We start from the raw sequence: 12,643 nt of genomic DNA on the forward strand, positions 1-12,643 counted from the left end.
TGAGATGGAGTCTCACTCTGTAGCCCAAGCTGGAGTGCAGGGGTGTGATACCAGGTCACTGCAACCTCCGCCTCCTGGGCTCAAGTGATTCTCGTGCCTCAGCCTCCTAAGTAGCTGAGACTATAGGCACGTGCCACCATGCCCGGCTAATTTTTTATATTTTAGTTGAGACAGGGTTTCACCATGTTGCCCAAGGTGGTCTCGAACTCCTGAGCTCAGAAGATCTGCCCGCCTCGGCTTCCCAAAGTGCTGGGATTACAGGCATGAGCCACTGCACCCAGCCTACATTAATACCTTTAAACATAGATAGTCTAAAATGTTGACTGTAAAGAAAAAGAATGTGACTTGACAAAATTTTACAAAGGAGAATTTATGTGTCAGTTTTATTGGTAAGAAAAAATGTACTTCATGAAGATTTGTAGACTGTTAGTACTTCAAAAGAGGTGCGATAGACCGCTCAGTAGGTGAAATGTGCCAAGCTTACTAATAACATACCTGTATCATTTCAGACGACTTATGATCTTAGTTATAAATGTTCTCGCTGGGCGCTGTGGCTCACGCCTGTAATCCCAACACTTTGGGAGGCTGAGGAGGGTGGATCACTTGAAGCCAGGAGTTTGAGACCAGCTTGGCTAACATGGCGAAACCCTGTCTCTACTAAAAGTACAAAAAATTAGCTGGGCATGGTGGCACGTGCCTATGGGCCGAGCTACTCTAGAGGCCCAGGCAGGAGAATTGCTTCAATCCGGGAGGTGGAGGTTGCAGGGAGCTGAGATCGCACCACTGTACTCCAGCCTGGGCAACAGAACGAGGCTGTCTCCAAAAAAAAAGTTCTCTTGCTTTTTATTATATATCATATGATCCTTCCTGCAAAGAGCAGTCTATGCTAGAACTACAAAATTATCTTAAATTGGAATTTAAATAAATTATATAAAAGACTATAGTTTGAAAGAGAAACTATTACATTAATCCCCAACTTTGAATTTTATGCATATTCCAGAAAGTTGACATTTACCTTAAACTGTAAGACAAAAATCTTAATGCATCTTCATTTATTTTAATTGCATAAAAAGAAAATACCCTATTTCTTTTTTTTTCTTTTTCTTTTTCTTCTTCTGTTTTTCTTTTTTTAGAGACAGGGTCTTTCTCTGTTACCCAGGCTGGAGTACAGTGATGCGATCATAGCTCACTGCACTCTCGAACTCCTAAGCAAGTGGTCTTCCCTCCTCAGTCTCCCAAAGCATTGGGATTGCAGGCGTGAACCACTGTGCCTGGCCAGAAAATATACTGTTTTTTCACTTGGGATTGTTTTAATAATAGCAAGTTATGAAATTAAATGATAGCATAGGGTAGCTACTTTAGAAGTGATGTGGTATCCCACCACACAGAAACTGAGCTGAAAGTTAGAAACCAAAAGACTTGAAAATCCTGGTATAATTATTTTCAGGAATGATCAATCTAACAAAATTCAAAAGTAACAAAGTATTTTGGATTGTTTTAAAAATAGTTTTTGTTTACCTTTCTACCAGCAACTCACAGGATTTTGGATAAACTTTATTGGACTCATGATTTGCCTTAAAATTTGAGAATAATTTTTTCATCTATAGGGTTTTGGACTGACAAGGAGGAACTAAAGAAACTGAGACAAAGTGAAGTGGTTTTCAAGCCACAGAAGAAATGTCAAGAATATGAAATGAGTCTGGAAAACTGGGCCAAAGCAGTGAAACGCTCTATGAATTGGTATAACAAGACATAACACTAAATGAAATGATCAAAACCATAGATGGCTGGTTTATGTGACATGCAGATGAGATGAAGCTCAGGGATAACCAATATGACAATGACTAAGAGGAGAAAATGTTAAATAAGCTTCATAACTTAAGAAGCATTGCTTTAAAAAAAACTCTTATTTTTTTCCCTAAATCATGGTAAGGCAGCAATACCTCAAAACTTTATATCTTCTATTTTGTAACAAATTCCAAAGGACATTAGTCATTTCCAACCATATTTTGACAGTTGTGGGTCCTCTTCCTTTTTATACTGGGTCAGTGGTACATAGGAACATAATGATTTACCATCCAAGCTAATAGTTCTGGGTCAATCACCATGCACATATTGTTCCAAAATTATGTGAAATGTGTTTATTTAATTCTTTAAATTTAAGTGGGCTATTTGAAGTACATATAGCTAAAAAGAAAGAATAACTGAGAAAATGTGGAATTTTGAAACATTAATATTTTATGTTTAAAGCCATAATTTTCTAATATTATATCCAAATATGAGCTTAATATGTCCCTCTCAGATAAGCTTATGAGTTAGTTAATGCTTTCGTTTACTGGTCTTAAAGACACTGCCTTAATTTTTCCTTGTTCAACCAAAATCTGAGCATTCTTTCTATGTTGAAAACACTGAAAAACTGATTTTAGTTAATGAACTAAAAAGAATATTGATTTTTAAGAAACAGAAAAATGCTACTTATTTTCCTTCTCAAATAATATTTCTTTCAAAAACTTCTGACTGAAGTATAACATGCTGGTAGTTAACATAAATCTTGCCTTTCTCTTGTTCTTTATCTTTCTTCGTTGTTTAGATGCTTGTATTAATGTCTTTTGTTTTTATTAAGTGCCTAATTGACAGAGCTTAATTTGAAGAAAGTGCCCTAATTTATTGACCACTTAAGAATTGCCTTTATTGGGGTATTTTATTTGTTCCTGCATCTTTTTGATGTTTGTTTGGTCTAATCATCCCTCTGAGTATGTGCAGCGGATAGCGGATAGAGGGGAGGAGAGTGTGTCTATGCTCAGGATTGCCCTTCAGCCACTCGGCCAGAGATCCACAGGGAGCAGCAAGGACAGTCTCGCATTCTCAGACTTTCTTGCAAGAAACAGTGAAGAGGAGTAAGTTGTGAGTAGTGTCAAGTTGGATATAGAATTGTCCTAAGGCAGTTGACCCCACCTTCCAACATGTTTTCACTTTATTTGCCCCTCCCTATATTTGGGGTAGGTTCCATTTGGATTTGCAGCAATAATGATTTTATTTCTCTCTTGGTCAGGATTTATCACATAAAATCCTTTTATTATAGAACTAGCTATTTTAGTTACATAGTAATGTAACTAATGAAGAGACTTATAGAGAATTTTGTTTTTGCTGTCATATATGTCCATTTTGGAGACAGATATGATAGAACTAGAAGTTAAGTTGCATTTCTGCAAGTGCCATTTGAATGAACTTCAAGTATCTTCTTAATTATTAAATTTTCTGATGAAGGCATTGTAGCAAATATATAGTATCATTAAATCTACTAATTAACATTTTGAAATATTTTTGTTATTAATAAATAGAGGTATTTTATTTACTGTGAAAAGTCAAACTTCATTATGTAGATAAATCTTGTTCTTTTCATTCTTTCCCCTGTTTACATCCTTTTTACAAAGCTTAGTCCCCAATTAAAGCTTTCCTATCAAAAATCACATGGAAGCTGCTCTGTTGTTTTACTGTTACACGTTCTGTTTCTCAGTGGGTGTAATTTTTTTTCTTTTTCTTTTTCTTTTTTTGTAGAGACAGGGTCTTGCTATGTTGCCAGGATAGTCTTTAATTCCTGGCCTTAAGTGATCCTCCCACCTTGGCCTCCCAAAGTGCTGGGATTGCAGCCGTGAGTCACTGCACCCAGCCAATGGGTGTAATTTTATAGAAAATAATTATTTTTGTCAGAATATACTAAATTGTAATATTAATACCTGAAAATTTGTTAGTTCACTTTTCCACATTCTTCTTTCCCAACATATAACCACAAGATAAAGGATAAATACTTTGGGCTGGGTGCATTGGCTCACGCCTATAATCACAACACTTTGGGAGGCTGAGGTGGGCAGATCATTTGAGGTCAGGAGTCTAACCTGGTCAAACACGGCGAAACCCTGTCTCCACTAACAGTACAAAAATTAGCTGGGCGTGGTGACGCCAGCATGTAATCCCAGCTACTCAGGAGGCTGAGGCAGAAGAATTGCTTAAATCTGGGAGGTGGAGGTTGCAGTGAGCCAAGATCATGCCACTGCACTGGGCAACAGAGCGACATGCGTCTCAAAAAAAAAAAAAAAGGATCAATACTTTTGAGATAATGTTGGAAAGTAACTTTGAATGTCTCTCATTGGAATTGAGCATCTCCTTAAGTGTTAGTGGCTATTTTTTCCTTCTGTGAATCTAAAAACTAATATTTTATTTTTAATATTTGTGGCCATTTTTAGTGATAAGAGTTTAGTAAATATTTTCAGAGTTAACCAAAATCAGAAATGTGACCACATTTGCTTTTGTGGTTGCAGAAACAGTTGATAAGATCAATTGAGCAACAAAATTGTCCTTTCTTTTTTTTTTTTTTGAGACAGTCTTGCTCTATTGCCCAGGCTGCAGTGCAGTGGCATGATCTCGGCTCACTGCAACCTCCACCTCCCAGGCTCAAGCAGTCCTCCTGCCTCAGCCTCCCAAGTAGCTGGGATTACAGGTACGCGTCACCATGCCCAGCTGATTTTTGTATTTTTAGTAGACACAGGGTTTTACCATGTTGACCAGGCTGGTCTCAAACTCCTGACCTTGTGATCCGCCCATCTCGGCCTCCCAAAGTGCTAGGATTACAGGTGTAAGCCACCACACCTGGTTTATCCTTTCTATCTTCCAAGTTTATTTTTCATTTGTATGCTAGTATTTGAAGTTTAGAAAAATTTGTGCTATTTCTCAGCAAGTTTTATTTTCCCATTATGGATCTATCAGATATTTTTAGAAGGTCTGCAACTGTCTCATCAAGGAAGAGAATGTTCCTGTTCAATCTATCTTAAAGTGCTACTAATTGCTTTTATACTGTAGACGTACTGATTTTTTCATCTTTTTTATCCAACCATGGCCTGGTTTCCTAATCTCAGCATTGACATTTTGGACTGGATAAATCTTTATTTCGGGATGCTAGGCTGTACTTTATAGGATGTTTAGCAGTATCCCTGACCTCTGCCCTCTAGCTACAAGTAGCATCCCCCTAGTTATGGCCAAAAATGTCTTCAAACATTGCCATTCTGAGAGGCAAAATTGCCCCCAGTTGAAAGCCACTGATACAGGCTGTTAGAAGAAAATTGAAGACTCAGTGAATATAGTATCATACTCCTTTTCTTTCTGCCTCATTTTACCTTAGGAAATGGTTGTTAGCAAAAATAAAAATAAAAAAAAATAGTATCTTGAAATAGGGTTTCTATTTTGCTGATTAATGAAGAAAAAAGAAATCTCGGCTGGGCACAGTGACTCACACGTGTAATCCTAGCACTTTGAGAGGCCAAGACAGGCGGATCACTTCAGCTCAGGAGTTTGAGACCAGCCTGGGCAACCTGGCGAATCCCTGTCTCTACAAAAAATACACAAATTAGCTGGGTGTAGTGGCACATGCATATAGTCTCAGCTAATTAGGGGGCTGAGGTGGGAAGATCACTTGAGCTCCAGGAGGTGGAGGCTGCAGTGAGCCAAGATCATGTCACTGTACTCTAGCCTGGGTGACAAAGTGAGACCCTGTCTCAATCAATCAATCAGTAACTCATGCTGTAATTGTCTTCTGATGTTTTCATCCACACAGCCCCACCTCTGCAGCCTTAATTACTGGAGTAGGTCCATGATTTCAGTGTAGGGTTAATGTATTCTGCAGATCATCTTTGATTTGACCTGCTTTTTTGCTTCCTTTTTATCTCTGAACAAAGGAGATCATCAGTCTCTTTAATCTGCCTTCTGTGTAAATCTCTACCAGACTGGAAGCTCCCTGAAAGCAGAAACTGTCTGCTTCCCCAGAACTTAGCACTGCTTTCATGTATGTGGGATACATTTTTACTTTGTTAGTGCAACTTTGTTTGTACACATGTTATCGTTGATATTACATACATTTGTTGATGGGGGCAATTTATATTTGTTGTGAGTAAAATATTTTTCTGTTGGATTAAGAAAAACTATACTCTTCCCAGCACTTAGGGAGGCCAAGGAGGGCGGATCACCTGAGGTTGGGAGTTTGAGACCAGCCTGACCAACATGGAGAAACCCCATCTCTACTAAAACTACAAGAAAATTAGCTGGGTGTGGTGGCACATGCCTGTAATCCCAGCTAGTCAGGAGGCTGAGGCAGGAGAACCGCTTGAACCCCTGAGGCGGAGGTTGCAGTGAGCCGAGATTGCGCCATTGCACTCTAGCCTGGGCAACAAGAGTGAAACTCCATCTCAAAAAAAGAAGAAGAGGAGGACGAGGAGGTGGAGGAGGAGGAGGAGGAGGAGGAACTACTCTGTAGTGAAAGCTAGAATGCTCATATTGTTTATTTAAAATTTTTGGCCAAGCACAGTGGCTCATGCCTATAATCCCAGCACTTTGGGAGGCTGAGGCCAGAGGATCACTTGAAGCCAGGAGTTCAACTACAGCTTGGGCAGCAAAGCGAGACCTTGTCTCTACAAAATAATTTTTTTAATTAGCCAGGTGTGGTGGTATGCCCCTGTAGTCCCAGCTATTCAGGAAACTGAAGCAGGAGCATTGCTTGAACCCAGGAGTTCGAGGCTCCTGTGAGCTGTGATTGTGCCACTGTACTCCAGCCTGGGCAACAGGGCAATGCCCTGTCTTAATAAAATAAAATTCTTAATATGTTTATATATTTGAAAAACTATTTGTTTAGAGATACACATCCGTAAATACACATAGATATATTAACTTTTTAAGCTTTAATTGAAGCCTCTCTCTTCACAGGTTTTATATATTTGACTGCAGATGACTAACAGATTGAATTTTGAGAGTGCCAAACACTCTGGTGCTATAGGGAAGGAACTTCATAAATAGCCCCTCCTGTAAGGGACCAGTCTTTAATCTAAAATAGTCTAGCCCAGGAATCTGGCAAGAATTTTGTAATTATTTGAGGAGACATGTAGATGTACCCCCTGGAGTTCTTTGACTTTAAGTTATTCTAGAGTCATCCCAGAGATGGCCTAGAAGGCTTGAATCTACCCCCAAAGGATTCTGAATCCCTTTGGGAAATTTAGACTATGGTTTTCAGTAAGAATTAAAAGCCCCAGGATAAGCATGGTGGCTCACACCTGTAATCCCAGCAATGTATGAGGCCAAGGTGGGAGGATCACTTGAGCCCAGGAGTTCGAGACCAGCCTGGGCACATAGTGAGACCCCCCATCTCAATTTAAAAAAAGAGAGAAAAAGGCCAGGTGCAGTTGCTCACGCCTGTAATCTCAGCACTTTGGGAGACCAAGGCGGGTGGATCACCTGAGGTCAGGAGTTCAAGACCAGCCTGATCAATATGGTGAAACCCTGTCTCTACTAAAAATACAAAAATTAGCCAGGCATGGTGGCATGTGCCTGTAGTCCCAGCGACTTGGGAGGCTGAGACAGGAGAATTGCTTGAACCTGGGAGGTTGCAGTGAGCCGAGATTGGGCCACTGCATTCCAGCCTGGGTGACAGAGTGAGGCTCTGTCTCAAAAAAAAAAAAAAAAAAAAAAAGAGAGAGAGGGAGAGGAAAAAAAAAACCCAAACACACCTTGGGCTTTTACAACCTACTTGGTCCCAAAATTGTCTTATTGTAAACCCAAACCCAGGTCTTCTGGTTTGAACCAGTCAAAAAGAGTAATCTAAAAAAGTTCAATAGATGATTCAAAATCATGTTGGTTGTTTTTCTTTTTAAATCCCCTTTCCAATAAAAAGGAATCATTTTTCTTTTTTTAAGTTTTGAAACCTCATAGCCATAAATATTTTGGCACCAGCATCTATTGGCACCTAAGTCATTGGCTACATTGTCATATTCCCATGGGACCCTTGTTCCTAGAGGAATGCAGGAATGATCTTGAAGTGGGAAGGACAGAGACAGGTGCTTGCAAAATCAGATATTTCTGAAATTCTCTGTTATTCTTTTTCTACTGTCTTTCCCCACTTTATTATACATTTGGTCTATTATAAAATGGCTGTATTTAAATAGATACCTGTGATGTTTAGGAAACAAATGATATAGAGACTCCCATTTAAATGAATCTTATCTTTATAAGAAACGGCCAAACTGTTTTCCAGACTGGCTGTACCACTTACATTCCCACCAGCAATGTATGAGTGATCCAGTTTCTCTGCATGCTCACCAGCATTTGGTGGTGTCACTATTTCTTATTTCAGCCCATTCTGTTTATCCTTTTCAGTGAAATTTCTGTTCATATCTTTTGCCCATTTGCCAACTGAGGCAGGAGGATCACTTGAGCCCAGGAGTTTGAGGCTGCAGTGAGATATGATCACTGAATGTTTGCTTAATGAGCCATATCTTTTATTATTATTATTATACTTTAAGTTCTAGGATACATGTGCACAACGTGCAGGTTTGTTACATATGTATACATGTGCCATGTTGGTGTGCTGCACCCATCAACTCGTCAGCACCCATCAAATCGTCATTTATGAGCCATATCTTTAAATATCTTTTTTAAAGTTTTTAAAAATCAGTCCAGTGGTTTATGTGATTATGTGGGATTTTAAAAAATCTTTCCAGGCAAAATGTATATAGCATTTTGAACATATTTACAATGTACTGAGCCCGAGTTCTCATATTCTTTCTTTGCTCATTATAGAGTATGGTACTAATACTGTGTAACAGTAAATTTTCAAAGATGTCTTTACTTAGAATGTTAAGTATACAGATATATACTTTGTACATAGTTATAATGTTTCTAACCTTTTTATTTAAAATAGGCTGATTTGTGTAAAGGTATCAGAATGATTTTGTTAATAAGTTATTAGAAACTTTCCTATTTGTGCAAGATGGTAAATGTAGATTCCAATTTGTATGCCTCAGTAAATTCATAATCTTATTTCTCTGATATTCTTTTTTTTTTTTTTCTGAGATGGAGTCTCGCTGTGTTGCCCAGGCTGGAGTATGCAGTGGCGCGATCTCAGCTCACTGCAAGCTCCGCCTCCCAGGTTCACGCCATCCTCCTGCCTCAGCCTCCTGAGTAGCTGGGACTACAGGCTCCCGCCACCATGCCCACCTAATTTTTGTATTTTTAGTAGAGACGGGGTTTCACCGTGTTAGCCAGGATGGTCTCGATCTGACCTCGTGATCCGCCTGCCTTGGCCTCTCAAAGTACTGGGATTGCAGGCGTGAGCCACTGTACCTGGCCTTCTCTGATGTTCTTAATGAATTTTGCAGTTTTATTGTCATTGAGAACCTCATAAATCATTGTTAAGATCTATACAAAAAATCAAGGATCCACAGTAATAGAAATATTTTTCATCTGCATATGAATTTTTCCCTTCCCTTTTTGTCTACTTTAACTTTTGGATTTTAAAAAAAATTACCTAGACATTCTTATTAAATACTATTACCTGTTTTGGTTTCTGCACATTAAGAAAGTCACAGAGGAGCCAGACATGGTGGCATGCTCCTCTATTCCCAGCTACTCAGGAGGCTGAGGCCAGAGAATCGCTTGAGCCCAGGAGTTCGAGGGTAGCCTGGGCAACATGGCGAAACTTTGCAAAAACAAAAACAAAACAAAAAACAACCAGAGAAATAGCACTTGTTAACTATAGTTGTGACTCTAGGTAAACTTGGGCCTTAATATGGTTAGACAAGAAGCGTTTTATGTAACCTTGCCTTTTTAGATCCTATTTAGGCTGATTAGTCTATATTCTACATTCTTGCACAACGGAAATTACTAGAGAAGTGGGATAATCCTTTGTGGTGGGGAAAGTAAAATTTGTTGTGAAAATATGCTGTATTTTAAAATATTTAGAAAGATTATAAATAACTGGAGAAAAGATAATTTCATGGAATTAGCCTAGCAGATGTTAAACATCCTTTCTGAAAATTATAATTTAAAATTATTGGGAAATTACAATGAAACTGAATAATCTGTACATGTTGGTATATTAAAGCCATTTTTATTTTGTGTTCTCTGTTATTTGCTTCGAGTTCACAGACATATTTAGTGACATCTATCTGGGTGGAAGATTCAGTCAGATAATCTGGATTCCATTCCTTGACCATAGTGGAGTCTCTCATGAACCCACGGTATTATTTCATAGTAGAAGATGTATGAACATTCATAGCAGAAGAATGATGAACATTGAGTTGTTTGAAGAAAGGAAGAGGTTTTGCTTTTGTCATGCATTTTTGTTGTTGTTGTTGTTGTTCAAAGCAATTAGTCTATTGAAGAGGACATGGAACAGGGGACATGATGGAGATATATGGAGCTGATGTTGCTGAAGTTTCTCTGGTTATTTTGTATCAATAATTTTGAAAAATGGGTTTTATTTAAAAGAAATTGTAGAAAAAAAGAAATGATGATGATATTGAGTATTAGTGTATTTTTTGCTCTTTAGAAAGAAACAGAACCCATTAAGAGGTGGAGATTAGATTGGAAGCAGTGACTCACGCCTGTAATCCTAGCACTTTGGGAGGTTGAGGTGGGAGGATCACTTGAGGTCAGGAGTTTGAGACCAGCCTGGCCAACATGGTGAAACTCCATCACTACTAAAAATAGAAAAATTATTCAGGTATGGTGGCACGTGCCTGTAATCCCAGCTACTCTGGAGGCTGAGGCAGGAGAATCACTTGAACCTGGGAGGCGGAGGTTGCAGTGAGCCAAGGTCGTGCCATTGCCCTCCATCCTGGGGCATGAGAGGGAAACTGTGTCTCAAAAAAAAAAAGGGGGGGAGGGGGGAAAGATTATAAGGCAAATACATTAGATTTGCCAAATTTTCCTTCCCCCTTGCCCACCATTTGAGCAAGAACATTTGCTACCAGATCCCAGGGAGTTCTCATATCCTTTCACCCAGCCCATGGGAGCCCTTATCTTCTCTCTTCCAGAAAACCATTATTTCGATTAGCATCCCAATCTTCATCACCAGACACTGTCGAAAACTGAGAAGAGTCTGAAATTTTACTCAACTTTGGAAGCTAACAAGTTAGTCTCCCACAGTTTTATAGATACAGGTTGAGTATCCCTTATCTGAAATGCTGGGGATCAGAAGTATTTCGGGTTTAAGATTTTTTTTTTTTTTGGAATATTTTTATTATGGATACTTACCAGTGGAGCATCCAAAATCTGAAAACTTGAAATCCGATACCCAAATCCGAGCATTTCCTTCGCACATCATGTCAGTGCTCAAAAAGCCTCAGATTTCACCAGCTTGGGCAACACAGGGAGATCTTGTTACTAAAAATAAATAAATAAATAAATAAGAAAATCAGCCAGGCATGATGGTCATGCCTGTAGTTCCAGCTACTTGGAAGACTGAGGCCCAAGGATCACTTGAACCCAGGAGGTCACTGTAAGATATGATCATGTCACCGTACTCCAGTCTGGGCAAGCAACATGCTGTCTGTAGTAATAAAAAGTTTTTAATTTAAAATGTCAGATTTGGGAGCATTTAGGATTTCAGAGTTTTGGATTTGGGATGCTCAACCTGTACTGATGACAAAAGATATGAGACTCCTGCCTCAGAGATTAAAGACTTTATTACTCACGGCACAGCAAGCATTAATTATCTTCATATTTACGTTGGTTCTCCTTGCCTCCTAAGTCCTGTGAGGAGCATTCAGGTTGATACTGTGAATGCAGTGGTTTACGGTAAAGCTGAAGAACCTCAGGCTCAGGACACCTGAGTCTTTTGTAATAGATTGGAAGTAAACCTGTCTGGTGCTTGTCCCAGAGGAAAACTATTTTCATGATGTTTGATTGTTGGACAAAACTGCCCTCTGCTGTGGAGGGAGACACCATCTCTGTCTTAGAACAAAAGCCACAGTGTCTCTGCTTGCAACACAAACAGAAATGAGAAACCTATTTAGAATCATCTCCCAATAATAAATTCATTATTTTGATTGTGGCAATGGTTTCATGGGTGTATGCATGCATCAAAATTCATCACATTGTTCACTTTATGTACCGTTTATTCTATGTCAGTTATACCTCAGTACAACCGGGGGAAAAAAGTCTTGCTACTCAAATATGTCATTGGGACCAGCAGTCTCAGCATCACCTAGATGCTTTTTAGAAAAGCAGAATTTCAGGCCTTATTGCAGACCTACTGAATGAGAATCTGTATTTTAATAAGATCCCCTGGTATTTAATTGCTAACTTTTTGTTTTGAAACAATTTTAGAGTTACAGAAAAGTTGTAAAAATAGTACACAGAGTTCTCTTTTCATTAGCTTCTCCTAATTAACATCATGTATAACCATAATACAATTAAACCAGGAAATTCACATTGATAACAGCAGTCTTAACTAATCTACAGATCTTATTTGAATTTTGCCTGTTTTCTGAGTGATGTCCTTTTTCTGGTTCAGAATTCAGTCCAGGATCCCACATTGTATTTAATTTTCATGTTTCCTTAGTCTCTTCCATCTGAGACAGTTCCTCAGTCTATTTTTTTCATGGCCTTGACATTTTTGAAGTGTACTGGCAGTTATTTTATAGAATGTTCCTCACTTTGGCTTGGCCTGATTTTCTCTTGGGTGTAGACTGAGGTTTTGCACTTTTGTTAAAATACTGCAGAAGTGATATTGTGGACTTCTCAGTGCATCCTATCATGAAGCTATATCCCTATGTCTTATTACCAATGATGTTAACCTTGATCACTTGATTAAGATAGATTA

The 12,643-nt window shown here is 38.8% G+C and overlaps 1 protein-coding gene across 2 annotated transcripts in view; it reads left to right on the forward strand.

The window, feature by feature from the left end:
* The window catches only part of GK5 (glycerol kinase 5), a 73,504-nt gene extending 61,248 nt beyond the window's left edge, over positions 1-12,256 (forward strand). For both annotated transcript variants that reach the window (XM_008008862.3, XM_008008865.3), the window contains exon 16: positions 1,608-12,256. In XM_008008862.3, coding sequence (XP_008007053.1) covers positions 1,608-1,756 — 149 coding nt within the window. In that variant the 3' untranslated portion in view covers positions 1,757-12,256. The remainder of the gene's footprint in view (positions 1-1,607) is intronic.
* The last annotated feature ends 387 nt before the right edge of the window (positions 12,257-12,643 follow it).

The sequence above is a fragment of the Chlorocebus sabaeus genome, chromosome 15 (genome assembly GCF_047675955.1).
Source record: "Chlorocebus sabaeus isolate Y175 chromosome 15, mChlSab1.0.hap1, whole genome shotgun sequence".
Taxonomy (NCBI): Eukaryota; Metazoa; Chordata; class Mammalia; order Primates; family Cercopithecidae; genus Chlorocebus; species Chlorocebus sabaeus.